The following is a 27,085-nucleotide window of genomic DNA, read 5'->3' on the forward strand; positions in this document are numbered from 1 at the left end:
ACGAAAGGACCGGCAGAAGTTAGAGCCTCCATGCTGGTGGAAGGCCTTAGCCGTGATCTGAATGAGCAATTTTAATGTTTCGTGCTCTTTTTTCACTGTCTCCAGGGCGTCATCAACAGCTTTCCCAAAAAGGTTTGAGTCCTCAACTGGTTTATTTTTAAGGGAGGCCTGAGTTTCAGATTTAAAGCTGGAGTTCTTCAACCAGGCGTGTCTCTTAAGTAAAGTCCCCTGGGCTAGGCTCCGTCCAGCAGTCTCAGCAGTGTCCAGAGTGTTCTTTAATATGTTGTGAGTAACCAGTCTGCCCTCCGCCACAACTGCCAGCAGACGTGATCGGGTGGGCTCTGGGACCTCTTGAAGGCCATCCTGGACTAGGCCCCATTGGACATCGCTGCAGCTTGACTGGAGAGTAGTATTGTTTGCGATCCTAGTGGAGCAGGCAACAGAGGCAGTAACCCGCTTACCCAGGGCATAAAATTTCTAACAATCTTTATCTGGAGGGGCTTCTGCCGTGGACAGTGGTACCCCGCCCTTTTGCCGAGTGATGGCAACCACAAGGGAGTCCCGGGTAGCGTGAGCCCTTATGTATAGTGGGTCGGAAGGGGATGGGTGGACCCATGGGTTGATCGCCCGTGTGAAAGACGGTGACAACAAAGAGGGGGCTAGGCGTCTCGTAGGGGGATGGCTTGACTAGTTGGAGGCTTCTCCTTGAGGATATCCTATACAAAGTCAGAGTCTGGAGCTGCCTCGTGTTGCGATCTGGAAATGATCAGCTGCTCTTTTTAAAACTGAATTGAACCCCGGGCCTGGGGCATGTGTTGGTGATAGCCAAGGGCCCTGATCACCTGACTGATCTTGATCCCAATCTAGGTCTTGATCAGCTGTGTTCTGTGCAAAGAGATTATCCTTGTAGGTCTCCTCCTGTGATGGGTCCTCTGGGACATCCAAGATATCCTCCTGGTGTTCCTGTGCAGAGACAGGGAATTGTTGCAGTTTATAAAGGATTGGGACAGGAGTCCTCTTCCCTGGGTATCTTGGGAGTAATGTAACGCTTACCTGGACTCCTCGGGAGCATAATGCCTTCTCAACCAGTGGATCTGTTACTTGGGCACTTTTAGGATTCATTTTCTGTGTAAACAACAATAGAACTACTATAATATCTATTTTATGAGAAGTTACTTTATAACTGTGTACTTTTGGTAATCTTTCCCTTCTCACCTGGGTGTATGTTTTGTGGAGCTCTCCATCCTGTTATTCTGCAAGGGCGCGTTGGAATGAAGAAACTCAAAACTTGGAAGGCTGAGGTGTTCAATAAACTCGTGTCTTATAATGTCTTTGCTTTTCCAGAATTGTCTTGGGTAAGTATTTAGAGAAAAGACTATAGTTTTTTAGATTTTGAATAGTCCCTATGTTGGAGAGATCTCTCTTTCTAATATTTTCCCTTATTCTTGCATGGTCTCGGAATTGTTAATTGCTGCGGAATGACTGAGACGTTACTCGGAATGAAGAAACTTAAACATAAGTTCGTCTATGAGGAGTAATTGCAACCTTCAGGCGAGAGCGCAGTAATAACTAAGGGGTGAAAACTTGACGAAACTTCAGGTACGTAAATTATTTATACTTCTTTTTTCTTATTTCTATTAAGTACGTTTGTTAATGAAATACCTTATTTGTTTGCAGGTTTTTGGAAAACTGAGTAAGAAATACCTTCGGAGGCTGCTGATGAAACTTCTGAATGAAGGTTCTGCAACCGCAAACGAAGACTGCTGCTTGAAGATGCTGCAGCTGTGAGAACTTCTGACAGAAGATGATGCGGCTACGAATAAATACAGCTGACTGAAGAAACGCATCGGAGATACTTCGGTACGGTAAGTCTTTACTGTAACTATGGAATTACGTTGTTTTTCTGCGAAAATTAATCTCCGTTATTTTCCTTTGACACGTTCTGTGAGGAGAGACGCATGTAGTGTTACCCGCTGTCAGCAGAGCAGATGCGAAGCTAGCGTTCTAGCGGCGGCGTGGCTCAAGTAGCTCTCTGCAATAAGTAAAGAATGTGCTGTAAGTTATCAATGGACCTGGTGGCGGCCATGTTTCGTGTATGAGACCACTGTAAGCATTATGAAAGACAATGGGAGCACATGCTATGAATGGCACAAATGCCATTTGAACCAGGCTTGTACCCACTTTTGACCGGATGACTGATGTGATGTCCCTTGCTTCTCCTGCATGCCTGAATGGGAACTGTGCTTGTTTACTGGGATCATAACAAATGTATCTGTCAGAAAAGTCAATAAATTGGGCCATTTTGTCCATATATTGTTCAAATCTCTCCCTAGCCATAGAGAAGATGCAGAAGGGGGAAAAGGTTGCACGGTAGGGGGAGGCTTTCCTAATAAGGCCTTCGAGAGAGGCTGGGGGACTTCAAAATACTCCTCTCAACAAGAGTGGGTGCCCTTGTGCTCTGTAGCTGCGCAAGACTTTCGCAGATATTGAAGGTCTCGACTCACCTGGCGGCGCCGTCGTGGTGAAGCCTTAGGTGCCATGTGTCGACGGATGTATGTTTTCTAGGATGAATGCCCTTACCAGAGGAAAGCATAGTCGCATGCTGCAAAGGCGGTTGCATGGAGGGTTCCGAACTGCGATGTCCGGAGTGCTTCGGCAAAGTTTTCGACGGCCCTGTTGGCGTTGTGCGCTTCTTCGACGATTCTGTCGAAGAGGCCTTAGGGATTGTGTGCTTTGGTATTTGTGGTCCGTGGGTGCCCTTGTCATCGCCGGGGTTGAACTCCCCATAACAGAGCCAGTGGCATGTCTGTCTGGGCTGAGGACGGGCGTTTGGGAGCCCAAAGGATCATCTGAAAGGTCGATGGCCTCCAATTTGGTGCCATGGCTGCCGATGCATTCCTCGTCGTCTGAAGTGATGGCACTGACGGGGGAAATGGCTTTCGGCCTGCATCAGGTAGGCTGCCCACCGTTCAGTCCGCCTGTCCTTCAATGTTTTTGGTCGAACGAGCTTGCAGGATTTGCATGAGCGCTCGTCGTGGTCTCGAGGAAGACACTGATTGCAACGGCAAAGGGTGTCCTTTGAAGAAAGCTTCCCATTACACGATGGGCAAAATTTTTATGGCGTCCTCTCGATAGCAGTGGGTAACGGCAGCCAGACCAATAAGAGAAAGAGAGTGGGAAAGGAAATATATTCTTATAAAAGAATAAACCCAGGGGCTCCACTCTTCCTACTGTAAGGGCCTGGCCGGAGGGCCGAGGCCACGCGGTCAACAATCGTCGAGCAGGTCAACAATCACCGAGCAGTTGAGGATGTCTTCGGTGGCAGGAAGCCCACGAGGCAGTAGTCGAGAAGGTCGTGGGGACAAAGTAAGCAATATTAACTCTTGCAAGCTCTGCATAGGCGACCAACTAGGTTGGCGGAAAAAACAATCCGAGGGACCTTGACGTGTGACGAATTTTGGGTACACTACACGTCAGGGATAGTGTAACAGTCACGCCCAGGTCGACGTCCCCTTTCGATCGTCAAAAGAAAGATGCAATATTCTGCGATTTCCACTCGATTTCGGACTATATGCACAGCATGTGATTCTAAGCAGATTCACAAGCATCAGAAATGTATTTATAGATTGTCCCAAACACGCACAGTTACATTCACATAGTTGTATTTGTTCAGCATCAGTTGCTCTGGAGCGCCAAATGTAGCTCTCGATAGCTGTTGGTGCCAGGATAACCAGGCTCTACTAGGCTACAATCAGGAGCCAACTACCTCTCAGCTCCCCTCAATTTCGAACCATGAGTAATCGCAGCCTCCATCACTCTCCCAAGGAATGTATTGTCCACAGAACTATCCAAGGAAAACAGGACAGCACCAAACGCAGCATGGAGAGAACCTTCCAGAAGCAGACAGGGAGTGAAAGCTGTAGGCAGACATGAAGAGGCAGGGCAAAGTAGTGAAGACCAAGTTGGACGCACAGCACACTAGAATGTCAGCTCTCGAACAGTCAGTTTGTGAGTCGCAGGAGTGGAGTGCAGACAGCGTTCAGAGACGAGCATACCAACTAAGCCACCCACATAGGGCAACTGAACACGCAAGAGGCATCAAGCATCACAAAACAGAAGGCATGATTCACAGAGCATTTTCTAATGGGATTGCCCCAGTATAAAACGCTTCTGTGAATCAGGCCCTAAGCCTCTAACAACCAACTTAGATAAACACAGACTATGCCAACACATCTTAACACCACGAGTAAAATAGACCCACACAAACTGCTCAGGGTACTTACGTTCTGCACGCATTAAAACAGCAGCATTACAGCAATATTATCTTGGGTTTATAGTCATAATGTAGAAAAAAAAATGTCGACTTACAAAAATGTAGAAAAAAAAATGTAGAAAACAATAATGTCGAAAACCTATACATATAATGAAAAGAGTCAATTTTTAGAAAAAAAAATGTCGAAAAAAATGTCAATTAGCACTATCAAATAAATAAACAAGAAGAGTATCATTTACTAGGGGGGGGTCCACCCCTCAACCCCCCTCACCCAACACCCCCCGGCCTGCCCCCCCCACCCTCTCACCCTCAACACATTTTAATTATATATATATATATATATATATATATATATATTTGTTTCGGAAAAATTCTAAAAAATGTAGAAAAAAATTGACATTGTTTTTCGACATTGTTTTCTAAAAAATAAATTCAACATTTTGACTTTCTACATTATTGCATTCTACATTATGACTGACCACCATTATCTTGCATCGTCCCTCTCAGCACAAACTTAACTCCCCCCTCCTTCACATCAGTCAGAGTGCCTGCAGGTCATGACAATGGCAGCAGAGCGTGGTATAAATCCAAGTAACAATATTTGATGAGCAAGGAAACACTGCTCAAAGGTTTACCTATATATTCCATTTGTAAAGACTGCAGAAAACCCTAGTGTGCTATGACGATGGATGTCGCAGTCTGCCATTCTTTGACTGTAAATAGGCCCACATAATCAGCATACAATTTAATTTGAGTAACAACTACTTTTTCAAAACAGGCAACGTGCTCGCCTTGGAAGCAAGACGACGCGGAGCAACACAGGTTCGATCTGCGTGTCCACGCTTAGAAACCTCTGGGTATTAAGTGCTTTATAAATAACCAATTACAATTAAAACCTTGATACCAGACTGGCTTTTCCATATTGAGGAAAGCTAGAAGAAGTTGTATGGGTCAGATGTGCCTTGTTACACTACAAAAGTGTCTTAAGTCAGATGAAGAAAACGGGTGAGCTCTAGAGCTCCACATAAGAATATTTATTTGCGTGCAGGGACTAAGAAGCATAAGAAAGGAGTTGTGACCTATAGAAATAAGGCATGGACCAGTGGTCTGGAAAAGGACACAGAGGGATTGATTCAAACAGGCTGCATGGATGAGTATAGCCTTGAGCATACACATTCTAATTTCAATAGGTTAGCTGAAAGGTTGGGTATAATTCAACTACTGCAGATATACATGTCAAATGCCATTTGCAGGCTCCAAGGGAGTTCATGAGCCTGCTGCTCTGACTATTGTGTTAAGTGTATAGGTTCCTGCTACAATTTGAACCAGAGGCCTGCAGATTGACCACAGCGCCTAAGAACCAGATGTTAGGGCACAAATTCAAAACAAGACATCAAAAATTACTGATTGCTGAACATAAAGCTAAAATTAAAGAAAATAAATCATTAAAAAATGTATGTTTAATGTTCATGAAAATACAGCTCACATCGATATGCATGAACATAGTTTAATAATCTGTGTTAATTACACTTTCCAGATCACGTAGAAACATTTAGAAACATGTTTTAGAAGAATCTGGACCTACAAGAGTTTACATGTAGAAAACAGCATTGTTGTAGAAGAATACTTACAGTACCACCCATGTGTGGGGGCAAGTACTCAGTACTTATATACTCCTGCACTTCATTCTTGTTGGTAAATTTAAGCAAGCTTATTGCTTCTGGTCCAAGCCAGCCCTTCACAACTTTGAACGCAGCTAGACACAAAGTTTAAATAAGTTACTAAAAATGCAGTCGCTTACAAAATAAAAGCAACATTTTTAGTTTGGCACTTTCAATGAAATTATTTTTCTCTACTTGGCTGCACCCCAGTAGCGTTAATTTTCTCAATGCTTATACTGCAGAAACATAAAAAGCAGATCAACCCTGATTGCAATGGTTTTCAGATAAATTAGTTATGATAAAACACTTTTTAAAGAGATCGCTGTTGCAGTTTGGAGATTTTAAAGCAGTGTGAAAGGCAAACTTTAATATTAAACAAATTAATGGTACTTGATTGCTCAACAACAGAAGGATACGAGTTTGTGTGGAGTTACGTCGTTTCATCAAGGCATTCATGTCATCACAACATTCCACAAACATTGTTTACTACCATCTCAATCACCAGAGATCTTGACTACTGAACAATTTCTGAAACTATTTTCATATGAAGCTGCTATACAAGAGCTCATAGCAGCTCTACTTATGGAATCCACACAGAAACCTGTTCCATCCTCAGACAGTACGATTCCAGTGTTCCATGTTTTATTAAACATTCATATTTATGGGTAGGTACTAGTTGCAAACCTGAAACGTCAATGGCCTTAATATTTTTAAACCCATGTCACAAATTAATAAAAATGGCCTCCAACATGGCAACTATGACAGATTAGCACTACAATGATGTCTGGCACACTATGTTAATTTTATACTTTCATTCAAAGTTAAGAGACACAGAAAAGTTAGGGCTCCAACTGGTTTTTCGTGATACCGTAATTCAGTCTACAAAGGTTTCTCAAGAGTGGAAACCAGGGAAAAACTGGCCCTCTCTGCGGGGTTTACAGTTCATCCCTTCCCTGATGCAAGTAACTCTGCGTCAGGCCATGCATAGTCAATTTAGTGTTCAAGATCCCTTGGACTCTCCTGACTTCAACAGTCTCTTTGGCACGTGTACAGCAGTTACCTATGGTTCCCACCATGCACTTCATTTAGCTTGAAATGAGTCTGCACTTGCTTGTGCGGCAGCAGACTGCGACACTCACAATATAGTTCAGTTCACTTGAAAAGTCTCTGTTTAAGCAAATTCCCTGGTTGGTCATTTGAGATATGTGAGCTATTTTGGGTTGCCATCTACTTTAGTATTCTCTCACTCTGTGGCTGAAGTTTAGCAGGCAGGAGAGGTAGGCACGCACCTCTCACAGTCAGTCCTCCTTGCTCTTGTTTCTTCTAATCTGCCATGATTATAATTATTATTGTTAGGGTATTTATTGAGTGCTGACCTAGCTTCGGGAAGCAACAGAGCGGTTTACAATCATAGGGTGAATAACACAGCGAGGGAAGCAGAGGAAAAAACAGGCAGGGAGCTAACAGGGGAGGGAGACAGTTAGAGCAGATCACCGAGTCTCAGGTAGGGCTGGGAGTGCCGGGTGTGTGGACCTAGGTGTTAAGGAGCAGCCATTCCTTGAAGAGGAAGTTCTTGAGCTCTTTCCTAAACTGTAGAAGTGATGGGGCAAGTCTGATGTTGGTTGGTATGGAGGAGGTTCGAGAGTCTTGAAGTGTAGACAGAGAAAGCATGTGTTCTGGTTCATTCCTGCCTGTGCCCTTGTATGTCTGCACATTTCCTTACTTCTGGTGGATCACAGGCCTTCAGAGATGTTGGTTTCTCAGTGAGGTAGTTTGGGGACCTCAGCATGTCAGCCTTGTAGATGATCAACAGAATTTGAAGATGATACAGGCTTGCAGTGGGAGCCAGTACAATTCGATGAGGGTCGGGGTGATGTGATCGAATTTGCAGAGTCCTTTAATGAGTCTTGCTGCAGCATACAAGACACATTTAAGGGGTGCTACTGTAGTCGGCGGAAGGCCTTCCAAAGGGTCATTGCCACAATCCAGGTGGGCGAGGACCAAGACTCGTATACGGCTCTGAAGTTTTTTTCTAGGATGAAAGGCTTGATTTTTCACAGGAGAGAAGGTTCGTACCAGGCCGTTTGTGTCTTCCTTGCTATATGCTGTTTGAATGTGAGGTGTCTGTTGATGTTGAACCCAGGAAATTTGGCACAGGGTGGTCAGCTGGGGTGTGAGTTCCTCGAGGTTCACAGCAGAGAGCCAGGTCTGGATGTCAGGGTGTTCTGTGTTGTTGGTCAGCAGTAGGAATTCAGTCTTGGACCGGATGAGCTAAGGTAAGCACTGTACATCCAGGATTGGATCAATGCAAGGCGGGACTTGAGCCTGTGGAAGTCTTCGATGGAGGATATCTTGAGGTAGGTTGGCGTGTCATTTGCGTATTGGTTAATGTGGATGTTGTGTGGAGAGAGGATGGGTCCAAGTGGAGCCATGTACAGATTTACGTTCACTGCAGACAGGTGATGGGTAGAGTTGGTGATCTAGAAGAATCAATTTCTACGAACTGTTGGCGGTTCGCAAGGTAGGATTTGAACTAGTTGAAGACGATCTTGCTGATCCCTATGTAGCGATGTAGATTGTCGGTGCCTGTCTGGTGATTTACCTTGTCAAATCCTGCTGAGAGGTCAATGAGAACTAGCAGGCAAGGATGGTCACCATCAAGGATTTTAAGGGCATTGTCGATCACCTTGATGGTAGCCATTTCTGTGCTGCCTCTAGATCTGAAGCCAGATTGGTAGGAGTGAAGGTAGTTATTGGCTTTGACGCATATGAAGAGTTGTGTGGTTACTGCTTTCTCAAGGATCTTACCTAGAAGGGGAAGATGGGTAATGGGGCGGTAGTTGCTGAGTACATCAGGATCCAGTGTTGGTTTCTTAAGAAGCAGGAGGATTTGTCTGGTCTTGAGGCTTGAGGGAAGGCGAGTAAGGGAGCTGTTGATAATTGTCAGATAGGGGAGAAGTGCTTCATTTGAAAGGGCCTTCAGTACGGAGGTAGGGAGGATGTCGTTGGCATTCAATGTGGACTTGAGCGATGCTAAAGTGGCAGTGAGCTCTTCCATAGTTAATGTCTTGAAAGTTTTCCGGGTAGTTGTGGTTTTGCGAGATGGGATGTGTATTGTGCTGTCTGTTGTGGCAATGGCTTTGATGTGTTGGAGGATCATGTTGATGAAGAAAGAGGTGATGGCAGTACATTTTCCGATGGAGTGTGCTACGGGTGGGTCGGGCAGAGGGTTGATGCAGTGCTTGATGGCTTCGAAGAGGCCTCTGCTTTCATTGATGGCCTTGGCTATGGTGTGTTGGTAGTAGTTGGCCTTGGCAATGATCTCTTTCCTTCCACCTGAAAAGTCCTTAGGGTGTAGCTTGGCTTTCTCAGGCCTTTCAATAAGCACTTTCCCTAAAATCACAGTGCTGCCTATGCTCTACAGGGCAGCTCTTTCACCCCCAGGCAAGTACTGTCTTCTACCGATGGGAAACTCTATGTTGGTGTCCTACCTGCAAGTACACATGCAGCAATCAGGTTAATTAGGTTTGCCTGTAGAATTGCGGTTAATCGGAAATAGGATGGCTTCAAGGCTTGTCTTTGCTTTTCCTACTAGATGTGAATGGGTTACAAAAAGCATTGGGATCATTTATTCCTCTAAAGCTATTTAAAAAGACAAATTTATCACACAGGTTAATATGCAAAAATGTTCAAGCAGTGTTTTCAGCAGGCAAGTCTTCTTAATTGTTTAGTGTGGTCACAAAAAGCCAAATGCAGGATCTTCAACATATGACTCATATGTAATTTTTGATGGCACCAAACAATCTTCACTGTAATTAAGTGATTACATTAATTACAAAAAGAACACATAACATTCACATTGGATACAAGTCCGACAACATGGCTTTGAAACAGATCTGTTTGCTAAAGACATATCCAAAAAATAACTATTAACTGCCTAAAGTTTCCAAACAAAGGGGAATACTGATTTATAGTGTGGTCAACAAAAACCCTTCAATTAGCCGACATTGCATTTTAAAGTGAAGGTCAGCTTGCGTCCTTCGCTTTCTCTAAGGAGCTGCTGTTGGATTGTGTTCCAGGTTAAGGTTGATGCTACGGCTGAAGTGGGCTGTATGTCCATTGCTAATCCTGAAGTTCCCATCATCAGTACCAAAGTTTTGGAGTGTACCCTTGTACTATAGGGAACAACATTTTGGGAAGTTTGTGTTTTTTGATTATAGACTTTTAAGCTCTCAGGTTAACCTTATGTAATCATCTCTCTTTACTTTGTTTATTTATTTTATGTATGCAGGGCAAACAAAGGCCCGCAGGCAGGGAATTAGCCAACTTGATCTAATATAATGGATTGAGTGGTACATTTGACCAAATTCGCCCAGTACCATTCGATCGATTCTAAAAAATACTGAACATGTGGAGCAGGGGTTGTGGGGGTGTTCCCCCGCTCCCTATAATTGGTATTTTTGGTCTTGGGGGGTCGCAGGGGTTTCCCCTGCTTCCTGAACATTGGAGGCAGGGGACGGAAAAAAGGGGCCCTGAGGTGTCAGATCCGACCTGCATTAGGACAGAACTGACGCTGCAGGGTCAGGAGAAAAGGTAAGTAGGGGGGGTGTACTGAGCAATTGGGAGGCAAGGGTTTGGTGTGTTTGGCCGCAGTAAAATCGTATACATTTGACTACAGTCAATTCCGCGGTGAACAATTCAACCACAGTCAAACAACCCAAATCCGCAGGCATAATGGCGCTAGACAAGACAACACAGAACAAGTAATCAAACATTAGATCAGTGATAAGTCTGCTCTAGTTCAACCCTGTGACACACTAAATTTCATAATAAAGTAAACTAAAATCCCTCACCATTTTGAAAAACTTAACAAGCCTGAAACAAACTAGTTCCAGATACTAGGATTTAAATATGGGATTCATATGCATAGTGTGAAGGCATAATGAAGTAAGACACAGACAACAGATTCAATTTTACAATTACAATGGTTTATTTCTTTAAAGGTCAGGATGGAGTAAGGCCTAATTTGCCCTATTCTAAGGGGGGATTTCCCTACCTAAAGAAACTAAGATACTCTGTGTCAGTAAGTTCAACTCAAAAGTCTATGTCCAAAACCTATACTTGCCCTCACAATTAAAGATATACAAAGTATAGGGATGTCTGCAACAAAAGTCCAAATAAAGTTGCAAGCTTCTTCCAGCTCTTGGCTTACTTTATAGTTTCCCCTCTCCCCCAATTTCAAAATAGTTCCAAAAGGCCTCGGGAATCCCTTCCCCAAGAGGTCAACAGTTCAGAAAGCCTCTGGGTTTCAGCTCTTCCAGCTTCCAAACTATACCAGTTCAAATCTCTTGGCTTTCAAAAACAGTTCCAGTTCAATTTAGTATCATTCAGGCTTTTCAATGATTCACACAAATTTCTTTCTTTCTCATTCACTTCAGCAACTGTGAAGAAATGCAGCTTCTTTATCTTTACTTTCCTTTTTCAAGCATGGGTCATTCAGTTTAGGTGCAGTGTCGGACCACACGGCCTATCCATTACAGGTCACACAACCAATAACCCTTGACACTTTGTTATGCTTTTCGTTCTCTGGGCTTATTTGCCAATACAGGGAATTCACTCTGAACCTGTGTCATTGCTCAACACACATTTCCGATTCTCCTTGGCAGTTTCTTGGCTTTGCCACAACGTGTTTGCCACACAACTCACTCTGTGGTGGTGGTATAACCCTTTCCCACCACCTTGCTTTCACAATATTCATAAGTGCTCATTACTTGCTTTTCACTTTGTTCTGTATCATCATATGGTCATTATATACTTCCTTCAATATTCCTTGTACTCACTTTGCAGCTTGTTCAGCATTCAAAACTTTCAATTTGGTTTCCAAAACCAACTGTCATAATTTTCAGTTCATTCAGCATTAGCATATGCCTGCTCGCAGCCCCTGGAGTGCCCCAGTATGAGTGTTCCCTCTTTTTCACTCACTGGTATGCAGACGCTCCTCCGAACATCTTCTCTCTCCTTTCCGGCTTCCTTCTGCACCCGTTGTGCTCCTCGTGAGCCAAGCGAGCAGTGCTCATCTTTGAACCTTGCTGCTTTTTGCGCGTTACTCCGCTCTTCCTTCACGGAAGCTACACACGGCCTGCTGTGCTCAGAAGCCTTACGTGTCACACAGATCTGGCTGAGGACACAAGGCATTGGGTACTGCACATGACTCAACCCTCTCACAGCCCGCTCAGGCCCCAGTGTCTCCTTCACCATTCTGCTGCACATGGCGTCCTTCCCGTCGTCTCTTCTCTAGCCTACTCAACGTCTGCCAGCCACGTCATGTCCACCAGGAAGGTTTCTCCTTTGTCTGTGGCGGTCTCTCGTTGTATGCACCTGGGGTCTGTTAAATGGTTGCAGGTGCAAGTCCTTGTCTTCAGTTGCCTGACCACAATTAAGCCTATTAGCTGGATATGCCTGACTATTGCAATTGTATTCTTCCACAGTCTTCTTCCACGTCTCAGTACCAAAGTGGTGTGAATGAATGGAAGTGTGCCTAACTCACAGTCGCTGACTCCCCATCCCAGTCTTGAAGTAAAATGGTTGTGGGACATTTTGTGTGTAAGAAAGAGGAATTGACTGACAACCTACGAAGGAAGGGGGCGAGTAGGATTCATTCTGACAAGGGAAAGGGGATACCATATCTCACCCAAAGACATCCTCTCCCACGGTCCCTTCACCCAGGTGATCCTCCCTCGCATATCCACCCCCAGGGTCAGGATCGAAGAGCGAAGGCCTTTCCCTGGCCAGCTGAGGGGGAGTCGAAGTGAGGAAGCCCTCAGATTCCTCACAATAGAAAGTCATGATAACATGCCATGATAACATGCCATGGATTTCCTGCACTTCTATTGCCTGTGGAGCAATTTTTGACTCATCCAAGGTGGGAAGGGTGGGGGGGGGGGTAGATTGTAGTAAAGGGGGAGCTTTAAAGAGCAATTTTCTGCAACAATTGTGCCCAACTCTACATTTTGCCTGTACCAAGGTTGTCAAGCTCAATTCGACAGGTGGCCAGCATTTATTCAAAAGCACCTCCCCGAGGGGTCACATCATCGGGCCTATGAAAATCAAAAATATAATGCACAGTGGTAATTGTTAGATTTTTAAAGTGGCTAGTGCAAGCAATTGGTGCAACTCAAGAAAGTTCAAGGGGATTTCCCTCTTGTGAAATTATCATAAGACGTGTTATTGTCAAGTATGTTTTAGTTGTGAGCACTTTATTCGTGCACTTTTCCTTGAAATGATTATAGTGATTTTTTGGTACATGTTTGTGTGAGAATAAGTTGGTATCAGAGTAGGGAAATGTGGGGAGTGGCCTGGGAGTGAAATGGTCAGACATAACACGTAGAACCAACATTATTTAAAATGGGTCAAAAGGATGCATTTTACATAATAAACGTCAGGAGAAATTGGAAGCAGAGCCTGATGCAGTTGCCACTACCACTTTGGGGAAAACATAAGAAAGACATCTTAAAATATTAAAGGTCTGGATCGCGAACTGGAACTTGAATTTTGTGGCGTAAGATTACAATTTGAGGTTTTCATTCGAGATAACCTTGTAAAGCACTCATTTTGAAGTAAAGGTGCAAATGATGTTGCAGTGGCCATGTTGGTTGCACTATGCACTATCTCCTGAAAGGAACATGAGCTGATGGTTTAATAACGAATCTTTGTTTCGGATACTAACAGATTTCAGGTGTGGCATCCTTGTAATTGTATGATCCAGACAAAAGTGATGTTTAACACAGCATTTTCATGTACCTGGCTGAACTTTTAATATTTGCTATCTTACTTTAGAAATGGTGTCAAATGTGTGCGCATGCTGCAGACACAGAATACCATTCACCTTTTGATTAAAGAAAGTAGCAGATTACTGTTTCATTGTATATATTTGGTTGGTTTAATTTTGACTCATCACTCCATGGTCTACAAAACTTTAATATGCCATACTTCTATGCCAATTTACTTTTTGTCCGATTGTGCTCCAAGGGGATCTGCAGAGAATCAGCTACTGGTGACAGTGTCTTTCTCTCACTACACGGAAACTGAAGCTATGCAGCAGAGGAGCATTCTGCTGTGCAACGAGCACAGTCCATTTGGAGGGCCTGATGAAGGGTCTTTAAGGGGCCTTATCTAGCTCACAGGCCCTTATGTTGATATGATCCACTTATTCATAGATTTTTTTCTTAGGCAACATACTTTTCTTGCTCTTTAATCTTATACCGTCCTGGATTTCATGCAAGTAAACCGTAGTGAGTGTATGATTTATATGCGCCCATCAAATATTTTGCAGCATTCTTTTAATATAAACCAACCAAAATAAACATTGCACACTGTTCAAGAGAGGGAGAGCGAGAGAGTTCTGTTCTTACAAATTAAACAAAGAGCTAGTTTACTGACTTATTTAAAGAACAGAATATTTTATTGAAGCTAACAACCGAGGTGGTACTTTGTTTATCCCACCAACTGCCAAAATTATATTCAAACGCATTTTTCTGGAAAGATAAAAATCAACATCTTGTTTAAAATCAATCATTCAGGTCAGTGCAACTTACCATTCATTATCCATGGCATCTCAAATATTACCATCTTAGCTGCAACAAAGAACAAAGTAAGGTTAACTTAAAACAATGTAAGTATTTTATTATTGCTTGGAAATGGTCAACTTATTTTCATTTTCAAGATTAATATTGACAGTTTTGATGTGGACTCATCCATTTTAAAATTAGATGGTAATTTAGAAGGTCACTGGTTTATTTCAGATATGTAACATTAGCAGACAGCTAGTTGTCCAACGCTAGCTTTCTGCATAACACCTACTGCATTGCCTCCACCTTTAGTTAGAATAACATACTTCAGAATCTTATCTGTTTTTTTCAGGTTAGAACACATACTATGATTTAATACCAAAAGAATCAAAAATCTGTCACCATGTACCAATTTATAAAATTTGTCATAGGTTTACTATTACTCTCCAAAGGACTGCAGTCAATGATTTTGGATTATCATTTTAATAAAATAGAATAGTATTTCTAGTGGTATGCTAGCCTAAACATGTTAACACGCTCTAGAAGACTGGAAAATGGGTGGAAATGTACAATTTTGCCCCATTCATTGTTTCCAACATCCGTGGTCAAATAAAGGTCTGGTTTGGGACCATATTGTGCATGGAGTAGTCTCTCAGACAAGTTTGGATCATTATGAGCAGTTCTGAAGTAGAGGAAATGGGTTGTGGGGCAGGGTAGTTCTTGCTCTCTCTGTATCTAACGCTTTCCACTACTTATGCCAAACCACATTTTCAGAGATTAAATTGAGTAGCTATCTGATTAACCCAATATTACACGCATTTATATATTCAAGGGAATCTTGTGTGTTCCAAGTGAAAATACTTAATAGGCAGACACACTGCCTTCTGTGAGTGTTTACATTTGTGTTCCCAACAAAATAGAACAGGTCATGTAGTTGACCTTAGGGCTGAGCAAGATCGTGTGCTGGCTAACAACCAAAAGGATGGACCGGTGTGCCCAGTGACTTCAGAGCAAACATTTAATTAAATTCCTGGCAGAGTGGTCCAGTTTGGCTGCTGGCAGTGCAACAATTACATACAAGACTGGGAGATCACCAAAGGCTTGTTTAGGGTGCATCCTGCCATTTAATTAAAAAAATACATTTTTTGGAAGCAACCTTAAACATTTTTTAGGATGCATACAAAGGAGCTTACATATTAGAGACACTAAATTAATGCATTAATTAATCCATTTAAAATAGGACCAAGGCTGCAGTCCCCATCAAATATACAAACAATGTACAATAGAGGTGGTGTGACATCAAGATCATTATTATTTTTATAAAAATGTTTCAAGAATTCAAGGTAATGTACATAAAATGTCATATGCTACTTACATGATCACCGTAGGGGAATGCTGGGCTGGGCATCAGCCTAAGGTAGATGTGAGCAAAGCGAGGTACTCAGCAAAGGCTAAGGGCTGATATTTGCCCTAAATGACCACGAAATAAGGGTGATCACTATACACACCCAAAGACTCCCTTCAGAAAGCAAATATCTTGAAACTATTTTTGTTCACATGAGATGTACTCCGTGTGCAGTGTGCATGCCAAATCTCCCGTCAAAAACAAGAAAACAAATTTGTCTGCCACCATTTGAAATAGAAACATGACTAAGAACTATTTTCTATTTCTATGGAGGCAGTGTGGATGGCGAGGGAGCACAGGCGACTGGGAGGAAGAGTCCCGGCGAGAGCAGGTAACTCAGGTAGGTTGGAGATGTTTGGGCAGAGGGTGACTGATGCTGTGGGAGGTGGATGGGAGTTAGGAGAGTTTGGGAAAAAATAAATAATTAGGCAATCAGTTGGCCAGGACGACGTGGACAGTCACTGACAGATTCTGCATGCACTGACTGGCCGAGTGCTCTCTCTGGGTGCAAATAGGTATATTTACCTCGTTTCTTCTTTTAAGAGAACATATTTTAATTGGCAGAGGCATGAAATGGCCATTAATAATAGCATTCTGGGTGATAAAATGCTGGTTAACAAAGCATCCTGAATGGCAGAATGCTGGTAAAGTAGAGTTGGTCTACAACTCTGTGGAGACTCCCATCCCCTGAACATCTTGTAGACCGATTGTATACTTCACAATTATAACAAATGACTGTCATTCAATTGATTATAAACACATTAAAAGGATCACTTGTAGTCCTCAAATTATTCCACAAAGATAATCTTCTTTTCATTTTCTTACCTCTAAAGTAAAAAACCCAACGTGTTTAGGCAGAACCTCTCCCTTCTTCATGGGCAATCTATAACATCATTTAAAATAATTAAATTTGTATTTTAAGTAAGGATTGGAAAACCACAAACTTAACTGCAGACATTAATTTTAAAGAAAAATTATTTATACACTATTAGCTATTATTTCAATTTAAACACCGAGGGCCCGATTCATGGAACGGGTGCAGAAATGGCGCAAGGGGCGCGCGCCGAGAAGGACCCTGCACAATCCGTGGCACAGCTAAAAACCTGTGCTGCACACGCATTCATGGATTTCCAGAGGCATCAGTAGCCGTCACGCAAGTAACGCATGCCCTCCCACGCAAGCCCAGGTTGAACACCAGCGAAATCGCACGTCAACACCTTGCAATTCACGGCCGCACCCCATCGTAATCGCAGCTCCCTCGTAAGAGTAGGCTACACTCATTTCCAAAACATGATTCCCCCCACACCCTCGGAACCCAGCCTGCCCACATAACCACCCACTCCACTTTAAACTGTAGTACACACACCACCCCTGGGCCCCCTCACCTGTGACAACCCCTGCAGGCAGCCCCCTCCACAGGTGACACCACCCCCCAGCCCTCTCACCTGTGACAACCCCCTGCAGGCAGCCCCCACCAGAAGGGACACTACCCTCAAACCCCCTCACCTGTGACAACACCCTGCAGGCAGCCCCCTCCACAAGTGACACAGCCTGCAGGCATCCCCCACCAGAAGGGACACCACCCCAGCCCTGTTCACCTGTGACAACCCCCTGCAGGCAGCCCCCCTCAACAAGTGACACGACCTGCAGGCAGCCCCAACCAGAAGGGACACCACCCCCAGCCCCCCTCACCTGTGACAACCCTCTGCAGGCAGCCTCCTCCACAAGTGACACCACGCACCAGGCCCCTTCATCGGGTGACAACCCCTGCAGGCAGCCCCCTCCACAGGTGACACCACCCCCCAGCCCTCTCACCTGTGACAACCCCCTGCAGGCAGCCCTCACCAGAAGTGACCACCCCCTAGCCCTCCCTCACCTGTGACAACCCCCTGCAGGCAGCCCCCACCAGAAGTGACTCCACCTGCAGGCAGCCCCTCCCAGAAGGGAACCACCCCCAGCCCCCCCTCACCTGTGACAACCCTAAACTACCATGTACAATTTAAAAGAGAAAAACATTTCCATAAAGTCTGGTTCAAAATAAATAAAACCTACACCTAAAGGACTATGTACAAACAAAAAAATTGAGGATTGTCCAAATTGTCAGCTCCAAATTAACAGAAAATGAGAGGAAACTTACACCTACAGAACTATGTACACAGGCAGCAGGCTACTCCATCTCCTCATCACCTATCTCACTCGAACTCTGCACCAGGGCATCATCGAGCACTGCGTCCATTACCCCGAAGCGGGCCTCCGTTTCTTCTTGGAGGGCTTGCAGGGCCTCCAGCATGTTCCTCTCCAACCCCCCACCTCCCTACAAGTTGCCTCCAGGATGCCAACCCGACAACTTGCCCGACGCAGTGCAACCTCCGACCTGGACATAGTTACTCTTGCCTCCCGAGCCTGCTGCCTCTCTGCTCCGATGCGCTGCCCGTTACGCACGAACACGGAAGACATTCTGCTGCGTAGATCCACAGATCCGTAGATTCCCGTCCTGCCTGATGCCGTGTACCTGCCCCCTAATGATGTACGCCCCGAGTTAAAGCCTCCTCCTCAGAGCCTGCTTCTGCCATAGCGCCCGGTGCCTGCTTCTTGTGGACATGCTCGGGCTGATGACATTACCCAGGGGTGTCTGGCCCATGCCCTGCTTGTGGGTGCCTGCTCTCCCTCCTTTGCCATTGCTCCGGTTGGTGCCTGGATCGGCAGTGACCACCTCAGCTGATTCACTGTCGACTCCCAACCCAGGCAGGGATGTTGGCTCCACCAGACGGGCCACTATGGGTGGGAGAGGTTCACAGGGGGCCCTGGTGGTATCTGGGCCGGAAAGAGTGGCGCACAGAGGAGGAAGACGAGGAGGGGCTCATATTACTGTACAGCCCACTCAGCACAATTTGGACCAGGAATGTTGCTAGCCAGTTGAGGAGGCGCCATACGTCATCGTGATGATGTGCAAGCACTCGACAGCAAGCCTGCACTTCATCACGTATCACGCTGGTTCGCCTCACAACACCGACCAGCAGGGGTACCACTCTGCCCTAAATGGCAACAGCCGCCGGCATTGGGGTATCGGTCTGGGTGAAAGCATCAGACACCTGGGGCTGGGTCCGGATTGAGGCATGCCGGCAGGTGCATACAGCTGTAGCCGCTGGCCCAGGGACAGGAATTTGCACAGACACTGCAAGCGAGGCCTGCACAGCCTCATGCCCCTGTGGCAGGACTGCAGTAGTCACACCCACCACAACAGCCCCGCCTGACCCCATGGGCTTTGTAACTACGGTTACCTCTCCCTCCACCCCCGCTAACCTGGATGACTCCGGAGCATCTTCCGCACTGGATGGCCCCTGTGTTGTCTCACCTGTCTCCCCCCTACCCCCAGCTGCTAAGGAGTCCACGTCCAGCTTCGCCGTCTTGGACTAACCCCCAGCAGCAGTAGCCGATGGACCAGACACGGCCACAGTCACCTCGCTCACCGACGATGTGCTGTCTAGGGGGCGTGGCTGGGCCTTGCGCCTCTACCTGGTGGAGGCATCCCTGCTGCCTTGCTCCACAGCACTGTCTCTGCCCTCTTTTTCCAACGCAACTGGGGATAAGGAGACATAGAACACAAACATCAGTGTACTTCAACAATGTGTGCGTGGCAACACAAACTTGCGCATGAAGTTAACTAGTAAAGGGAACAATCATCCTCCCCCACCACAACACACATCTACATGCAATGCACATACATGTCGTTCCATCCCATCAGACAATCACATCCCAATACATGGCACTGTCACAACCTTTCAATTGTGCATGCTACACACACATGCATCATGTGCCCATACACATGTCATGCACACACATCAACTGGCAGTCCTCAATCAGTGCAATGAGCAATCACATCACAGTACTGTCATCTGCAATCCTGCCACATGACTATGTCACACATTGAAATGCACCTGTTTCACCGAGCCATGAGTGATGGCCAGTCACACAATCACATATTTGACACATACACATGAACACCATGCATGCACATGGGTTCGCCAACACGTGCACGTCTCAGACACATGTAACAAAACATGTGCATGTAGTTAAAGGCAGCAGTACAAGACACAATGCAAATGAAAACTCATTAAAATTACACATGGTTCACTGCACACATGTAGAGCACTGTCTGGGTCATGCATGCAGACATCCATACAAAAGGCATACTTGCTGCAAACCTAAGGTGCTCACTCCCAACATACAGGAGCATGCACATGCACTGTGGAGCCTAGCAACACATGGACACTCACCCGACGTCTCCAGATGTTGCTGCAGCTCACTGACCTGGGTGTGCAGCGCCAGGTAGACCTTTTCCAGGACCCACATTTTGGTGGTGTTGATCTGGCACCTGCGCCCCTCTCCGGTGGCACCGGCCTGGAGGAAGCGCAGGGCCTTGTTGTGGGTCCTGGATTTTAGGTCCTCCCAGCGCTTGTGCACATGTCGGAAGGTGCAGGATGCCACCCCCTCCGCATTGATGGTATCCACGATCCCATCCCAGATCAGCTTATGTCCTTCCTTGCCGAGTTTCGACTGTGCATTGAAGAGGGCATCATAATGCCCCCAGACCTGCTCCACCAGGATGTCAACTTCCTTGGCAGTGAAGTTGACAGCCCTCTGCCTCCCTGCCGTGGGATTGCCACTTATCTGATGTTGGTTGAGACATGGCAAGCTCCGAGGCAGGTGTGGGTGGGCAAGGAGGTCCTGGGGCTGGGCTGTGGAGCGGTGGTGAAGGTATGGCATGTTGGGAGTCTGGTGAATCAGCTGAGGTGGTCACAGGGCCAAGGACAGGAGCACAGACAATGGCTGGACAGCAGGCACTCAAAAGGCAGGGCAGGTGGGCAACAGGCACACTCAGTGGGCAGGCAGCAGCAGATGGCTCAGTAGGAGGCAGGTAAAAGGGCTCGTAGGCAGGAGCTTGTGTCTTTCGTGTCTATTGCGTAGGCAGTCGGAAACAGAGTGACGGTTACTTTGCACATTTTAAATTAGCGTGGAAACGTGAAATCAGAGCAAAGGCCCTCAACGTGTCACTTAAGTGACACGTGCTAGGCGCCGGCGTTCAGAACGGCAGCAATCGGGATAAAGAAGTGCGCAGTAGCAAATCCGACCGTACGTGCGACTGGGAGTGGACGGATAAGTGCATTACTGAGAATTCTGGGTTGCCACGCAAATCGTTCACTACTGGGACAGTACGAACATCTTATTTTGGTGGGGGATTTGCATACGCACGTCTACTTTTCTAAGGCTAACGGTATGTCGCGTACGCCTTATTCATACTCTGGGTGCCCATGTGTATCGCATAACTCCATTATTACCATTACAGTAGCTTTCCAGGCTTTGTGTATGCATTTTATTGTGTTGCTGGGTGCCACAGCGTATCGCATAATGTTTTTTCTTTTTATGGGAGCTACCGAGGTGTCGCGTACACGCATTTTAGTTTTTTGGGGTGCCTGTGCATTACGCGTCCCGTTTATTTTTTCACCAAGGGTAATAATGAGCCTTGCTGGACCACAGAAGTACGTTTTACATCACGTACACTGCCCCCTGACTTCAATTGCCCAGGACAATTGCTTGAGGTGCCTTCCATGGTATCATGAGTGAGCCCCAAGAGGGAAAGGTGGCCGGGGTTGGTGTGTGCAGCAGAAGCTGAAGCCCCCTTGCCCCCGCTCCAGGGGTAGGGGACGTGCAGAGAGCTGTGGTCCCCCACCAACAGGGTCAGGGACCTGCAGAGGCAGTTGCTGTTGTTCCCCCCAGGGTCAGGGACCTGCAGGGGCAGCTGCTGCTGTCCACCCCCCCCCCCCCCAGGTTCAGGGACCTGCAGGGGCAGCTCCTGTCCCCACCACTGTCAAGGCTCCAGCTTTCAGGCTCAGGAGTGGCACGAACCAACCATCCCCTCCGCAGTCTGGGCACTTGCAAGTCTGACCTTGCACAAGACACCGAGACTCCAGCGGGGAAAGAGGGTTAGGAACACGATGGTTGGATGGGTTTGGCAGTAGGGTAACCGGTTAGGAGAAGGGTGGTGGATAGGGAAGGGAACAATGGGTAATACAACAATCATACATTTCACATTATACAGTGCACATCAGAGAGTTAGAAAAAGATAGTAAGAGACTTAGCTGTGGGATGAGTACTGGCCTCCTGCCTGCATACTCTCAGGTCCGGTGTCTGTCTGGAGCGTATTACAGCTGCAAGAGAGCAATGAGTTACTATATTGTGTGTTACTTCACACACCCAAAACAACACTTTGCCAGCATGCAATTGGTTAATCTTCACCCTGGTGCGTGTACTAGCAGTGCGGAGCACTATGAATTAGTGCAAAGGGTAATGTTGTTAACGAACCGACACATGCGGAAATTGCCGAATGTGGGCCCGCACTGTACTGATGGATTCACTGGGTCATGGACCCTTGAGCGATCCAGTTTATGAGCCTTGATGCGTGCGGTCTGCCGCACGTGACGTGTGGCGGCCCATCCGCTCTGCTCTACGTGGTTCCTCCACGTGGCTAATTCTCATGCAAATCACATGCACTGCTTTGCGCTCGGGGTCTGCCCAGCGTTAATGCACGCGATATGCCAGGGTTGCACTTCGGTGCCCAGGTAGTGACTTAGCGGTTCTCTAGCAGGGGGACAGTGGAGTGTGGGCAGAGCCCCTCTTGCGCGTGCCCCAAGCTGCCTTCACGGGTCGTGCTGGCCCTGTGGTGTGGCGGCGTCATTCTGTGCACTCTTCCCGATGTAGCTGGAGTTCCCCTAGCGCGAGCGCTACTTAGCTTTTTCTGGTGAGGGGCCTGAGTTGAGGTTGGTTGGGGCGTGGCCCCTAGTGCTGTTCCCCACACACGGAGCTCTTCAGGACACGTCCTCTCCCGTCGCGAACTTAAGCACAAGCCCTGTGCTTTGGGCGTCCTTGCGCGCGCACGCGCATGAATCCTGCCACTCTTGGGCTTGTCCTTAGTTAGTTCTGAACCCAGGGGAGTCTGGGTAATGTAGTTTTTGTGGCCTTTCTCCTGCAAATAGGACATAAAAGTCTCCTATAAGGATGAAATCTGTTTCTAGTGTTGCCTGCCCGCATGACCTTTGGGTTCTTCTGCTTTTCGCCCCTTACTGGGTCCATAATAGAAGGATTTACGCCTTGCCCCATGACAACCACCAAGGGTCAGACCTGCAGGGGCAACTGCTGTCCCCACCACCCAGGGTCAGTGAGCTGCAGCAGTAGCTGCTGTTGCCCCCTCCCAATCCCCCCCAAGTTACACGGACATGCAGGGGCAGATGCTGTTCATCCCTCAAAGGGTAAGGGACGTCCAGGTAAAGCTCCGGTCCCCACAACCCAGGTGGTCCCGCATCTGGTGCCCCGATTGGTCCCATCCACACAGGGTCTGCACCACATGCCAAGAAGGCAAAGCATGCACAACAGGAAGAGGTTCAACCCGAAAGCACGGCACAAGACACCGCCACTTCGAGGAAGAGGGGCTTTAATGTTGATGAACTACAGATCCTCATGACTATGTGGGTGCACACCAACGTGACTTGTGCACGCAGCCAGGGAGCACACAGACACCTGCTCAGCGTATGGCGCACTGGCAGCGAGTCACGGATGACATCAAGCCTTAGGGAATGAGAGGCGTACCACTGCTCAGGTCATGAAGCAGTGGAATGACCTCCACTGTCACACCACTGTCACAAGCTGGGTGTCAACCTCGCCTCTGCTCTGACAAGTAGAGGGGGGTCACCGCAGGAGCTCACACCACATGAAGAAGCCATGAGCCAATTAATTCATGTGGATCAGGTGCAAGGTGTGAGTATGTGTATGTAGATTAACCAAAGAAGTATGATTGGGTTGCACTTGTGCTTGCATTTGAATGACTGCCCTGGGTGAACCATGTCATGGTGTACTGACTCATGCACAGTGTACTGTAGAGTCGATACAACCCATGTGTCGTACATCCGTTGCACATGGCATTGTGACAGCAGTCATCACCAACCGGCATACAGAATAAACATTTTCTACATTCCACCACAACGTTGCATCTGGTTAGTTGCATCAGTGATGTTAGTGACTCTGCTCTGCTAGACAAGTGCTTGTGTCTGAAGCATGTGTAACACATCATGCACTGCCTGATAGTGTGCCATGGATCACATTACATTTGCCAACACGGTGCACATCACCGCTGCAGCTATGGCATTGACTCTGTTGTCAAATATGTCAAGATTCAGCCCTGTTAACCTCCCACACGCACCACACACTCCATGCCCCTGTCCCTCTTGTGTGTCACCATCCCTTCTTCCCATCTCCCAGGGCATGTCATTACTCTCTCCACATCACACACCTGGGAATCCACACTCATGCCATGTCCACATTGTTTGCACTCCCTGCGCCAGTTGTACACTGGTGTGTCTTGTAATTGTAGTGGACTTGGCTGTGATTATGTGTGTACGGGTTCACATGTACTGTAATGGCAGGTTGCATATCCATATGATGATGCACATTTAGCATGTTTTTGTCAACAGCTTGCTGTGCCATGGGACAGAATGTGCTCTCAGAGATCCATGTCTGTTGGCAATGTGTCCAATGGGTACATGGTCAGGGACATGGGATGTTGTTGCAAGTCTGCATACGCCATGCTCACATGGCTTCTTGTACATAGTGTGTGTATGGGATTTCTGGCATGGTAACAGGCAGAGCAATGTGTTGCAGGAAAGCATTGTGATACTGATGTATATTGTGGACACAATTAACATGATTCTTAATGTCTTTATATGTCCTTGTGCAGCTGATGAGGCACTAGATGCAGGGGAGGAGGTAGAGGAGGAACAGGAGTCTGAGCGGGAACAGATCACCAGTGGAGGACGTGGTGTGGAAGCCCATGAAAATACACTGGTACTACAGTCCATCCGAGTGGAATGGCTTGGTTCGACAAACGACTCCTATGAAACCAGTAGCTCTGGTGCTATACCGGATGTCCAATCCTCTATGCTGTTGGCAGGGAGTGCACCAAGTGTTGGAGCTGTTGTTGCCCGTTCATGCAGGGAGTCAGATGCCCACACAGGGCCAGTCAGTGGTGTCACGTCCATCTGTGGTGGTTACAGCTGCGAGGCCACGCTCCACAGTTTTTGTTTCTGGTCCTGGGCCAGATGTCCAAGGGAGGGAATGCAGTCCTGCAGCCACAGACAGTGGCCTCACATCAAGGGCCATGCTCCCTTGGGTAAGGCAGGCGTGGGCCCCGCACACATGGTGGACGTGCGCAGGCTGGGGAAAAAGTGTGGGAGCAGTCAATAGTGTTGCACAACAACAGGGTGCTGCCTATGAGATGTTGGCTGAGGGCACGGATAGGGTGGCCAATTCTATGATACCACCAGTAACAGCACGAGCTGCAGGCAATGCGGTCCACATGCCGCTCACACAGGCTGCACATGGAGGCCAACAGCAAGAGCCGACGGGCCGATCTTAGGTCCTTGCAGACATCCTTGCAGAGGGTCGAGCCCACAGGGAAGCCCTGAGGCGAGAGTTGTTGGCCCTCAGAGCTTCAATCGAAGTGTAAGAGGTAGCCCGCAGGACACAGTAACAACAGGAGATGCAACTATTGAGGCAGACCATCTCGGAGAAAATCTGTGTATCCCGTGAGGTGTTGCACGAGGAGCTCTGAGGCTTCATGTTGCAGATGCATTCATCTGTGTCCTGCCTGGCTGCTGCCAGTGAGGACCAGGCAAGGGCACTACGAGGTCAACCTCCCTTACCACGAGCACCTTCGGATTTTACCCAGAAAGGTAGCCACAGCAGAGACATGCCTCCCAATCCAAGATAGCTATGCGGTCCATGAGCCCATGCAGGGAATGTTTTTTTCAACATCCACCCATGTGGGAGTTGACGTGCACTTTGCCCCTTCCCCCTCCTGGGTGCCCCCCTCTACCCTGGTCCAAGATGGACATTTGTATTCTTGTTATTGTTGTACACTACTGCCAACATCCGACTCATGAGTGTTGCTTGTTCAACCCTGCGACCCCTACAATTTACCCAGATTATGTATGCGTGACTCGTCATTTGACTCAGGGCCACCGTCTCTCCTGGAATATGAATGCTTCTGAGGCTCCCAGACACTGCACGTATTACATTGTAATACCGGTATATCATCCACAGGGATGTCTGGGTCCTGGTACAGTCTTCAACGCTTCCTGATATACTACCCTTTTGTACTCCCTTATTCCTCACGTAACTACTCCCTGTGTGTGAAGCACTTAGGTATTGGAAGGGATGGCGGTGGGTCCATTTGCTATGTGTCATGCCTTCTGTGTAGTAGACTCACTCTCCCCCTGCACATTGAGCAAGTACTCCTTAAGGTCCCATTGATCATGTAGTCGTTTCTCTTCTCCACTTCCATCTCCCACTCTATTCCGTGCTATTGATGCAGTAGCATGCATCATGTCCATGTGCCTTATCTGTCATTGGTGCCCTGACCCCCACATGTTATCATGTGAAGTATTGTCTATATGGTGTACTTGCTCACGATCAGCATCGACACGTGACTAATCACTTCCATTAGTGTATTATTTTCTTGCCTTTTCTGCATAAGATGTTCTCCATGCACTCATCCCAACCTTTTGCCTTAACGACACCACCTGTACACTTGCACGTTGTAAACACTGACAAGGCATTGAGGCATTATCTCCCCTTCCAGTGATTGTCATGATTTCTTGGAAGTATTGATTGTCTGATTGATCTGTGTTAGTGAATGATTGTCTACATGCACCTGTCCGCAACCTGTTGTCCTGTGTGCCCTTGCAAACTTTTTTGGATATTGGATGTATGCCTGAGGAATGCGCAACACATGTAATTGGTAATGTGCTTCCATGACTGTGTGGAGTGCAATGTCCCGATAATACGCAGGTGAGGTGATGGTCTGCCTTATCAAGACATCGGTATTGTTCGGTGCGTGTCCCATGTTTTGTTTTGGTAACTTTTTTGTAACATGTGCTGTCTTCACAGTTTCATGCGGCATGTGAAGTGTGCATTGTGTATGTGACCACATGTAATGATTGTGGATGTGTTGCATGCACATTTGCTGCAGGTCATTGACGTGGACAGGCAGTGTGTGAGAAATTGTTGGGTGTGTGTGTATTGTGTGTTTGTATTGCATGCAGTGTACAGGCGTTTCTGCATGTGTGCA

General features: G+C 46.8%; 1 protein-coding gene across 2 annotated transcripts in view; it reads right to left on the minus strand.

Moving 5' to 3' along the window:
* Nucleotides 1-27,085, minus strand: part of MOSPD2 (motile sperm domain containing 2) — an 879,929-nt gene that overhangs the window by 525,193 nt on the left and 327,651 nt on the right. For both annotated transcript variants that reach the window (XM_069637064.1, XM_069637066.1), the window contains exons 7-8: nt 14,529-14,567; nt 5,905-6,029 (exon numbers count right to left, since the gene is read on the minus strand). In XM_069637064.1, the coding sequence (XP_069493165.1) occupies nt 5,905-6,029; nt 14,529-14,567 (164 nt within the window). The remainder of the gene's footprint in view (nt 1-5,904; nt 6,030-14,528; nt 14,568-27,085) is intronic.

The sequence above is a fragment of the Ambystoma mexicanum genome, chromosome 7p (assembly GCF_040938575.1).
Source record: "Ambystoma mexicanum isolate Mex_15411 chromosome 7p, UKY_AmexF1_1, whole genome shotgun sequence".
Lineage (NCBI taxonomy): Eukaryota > Metazoa > Chordata > Amphibia > Caudata > Ambystomatidae > Ambystoma > Ambystoma mexicanum.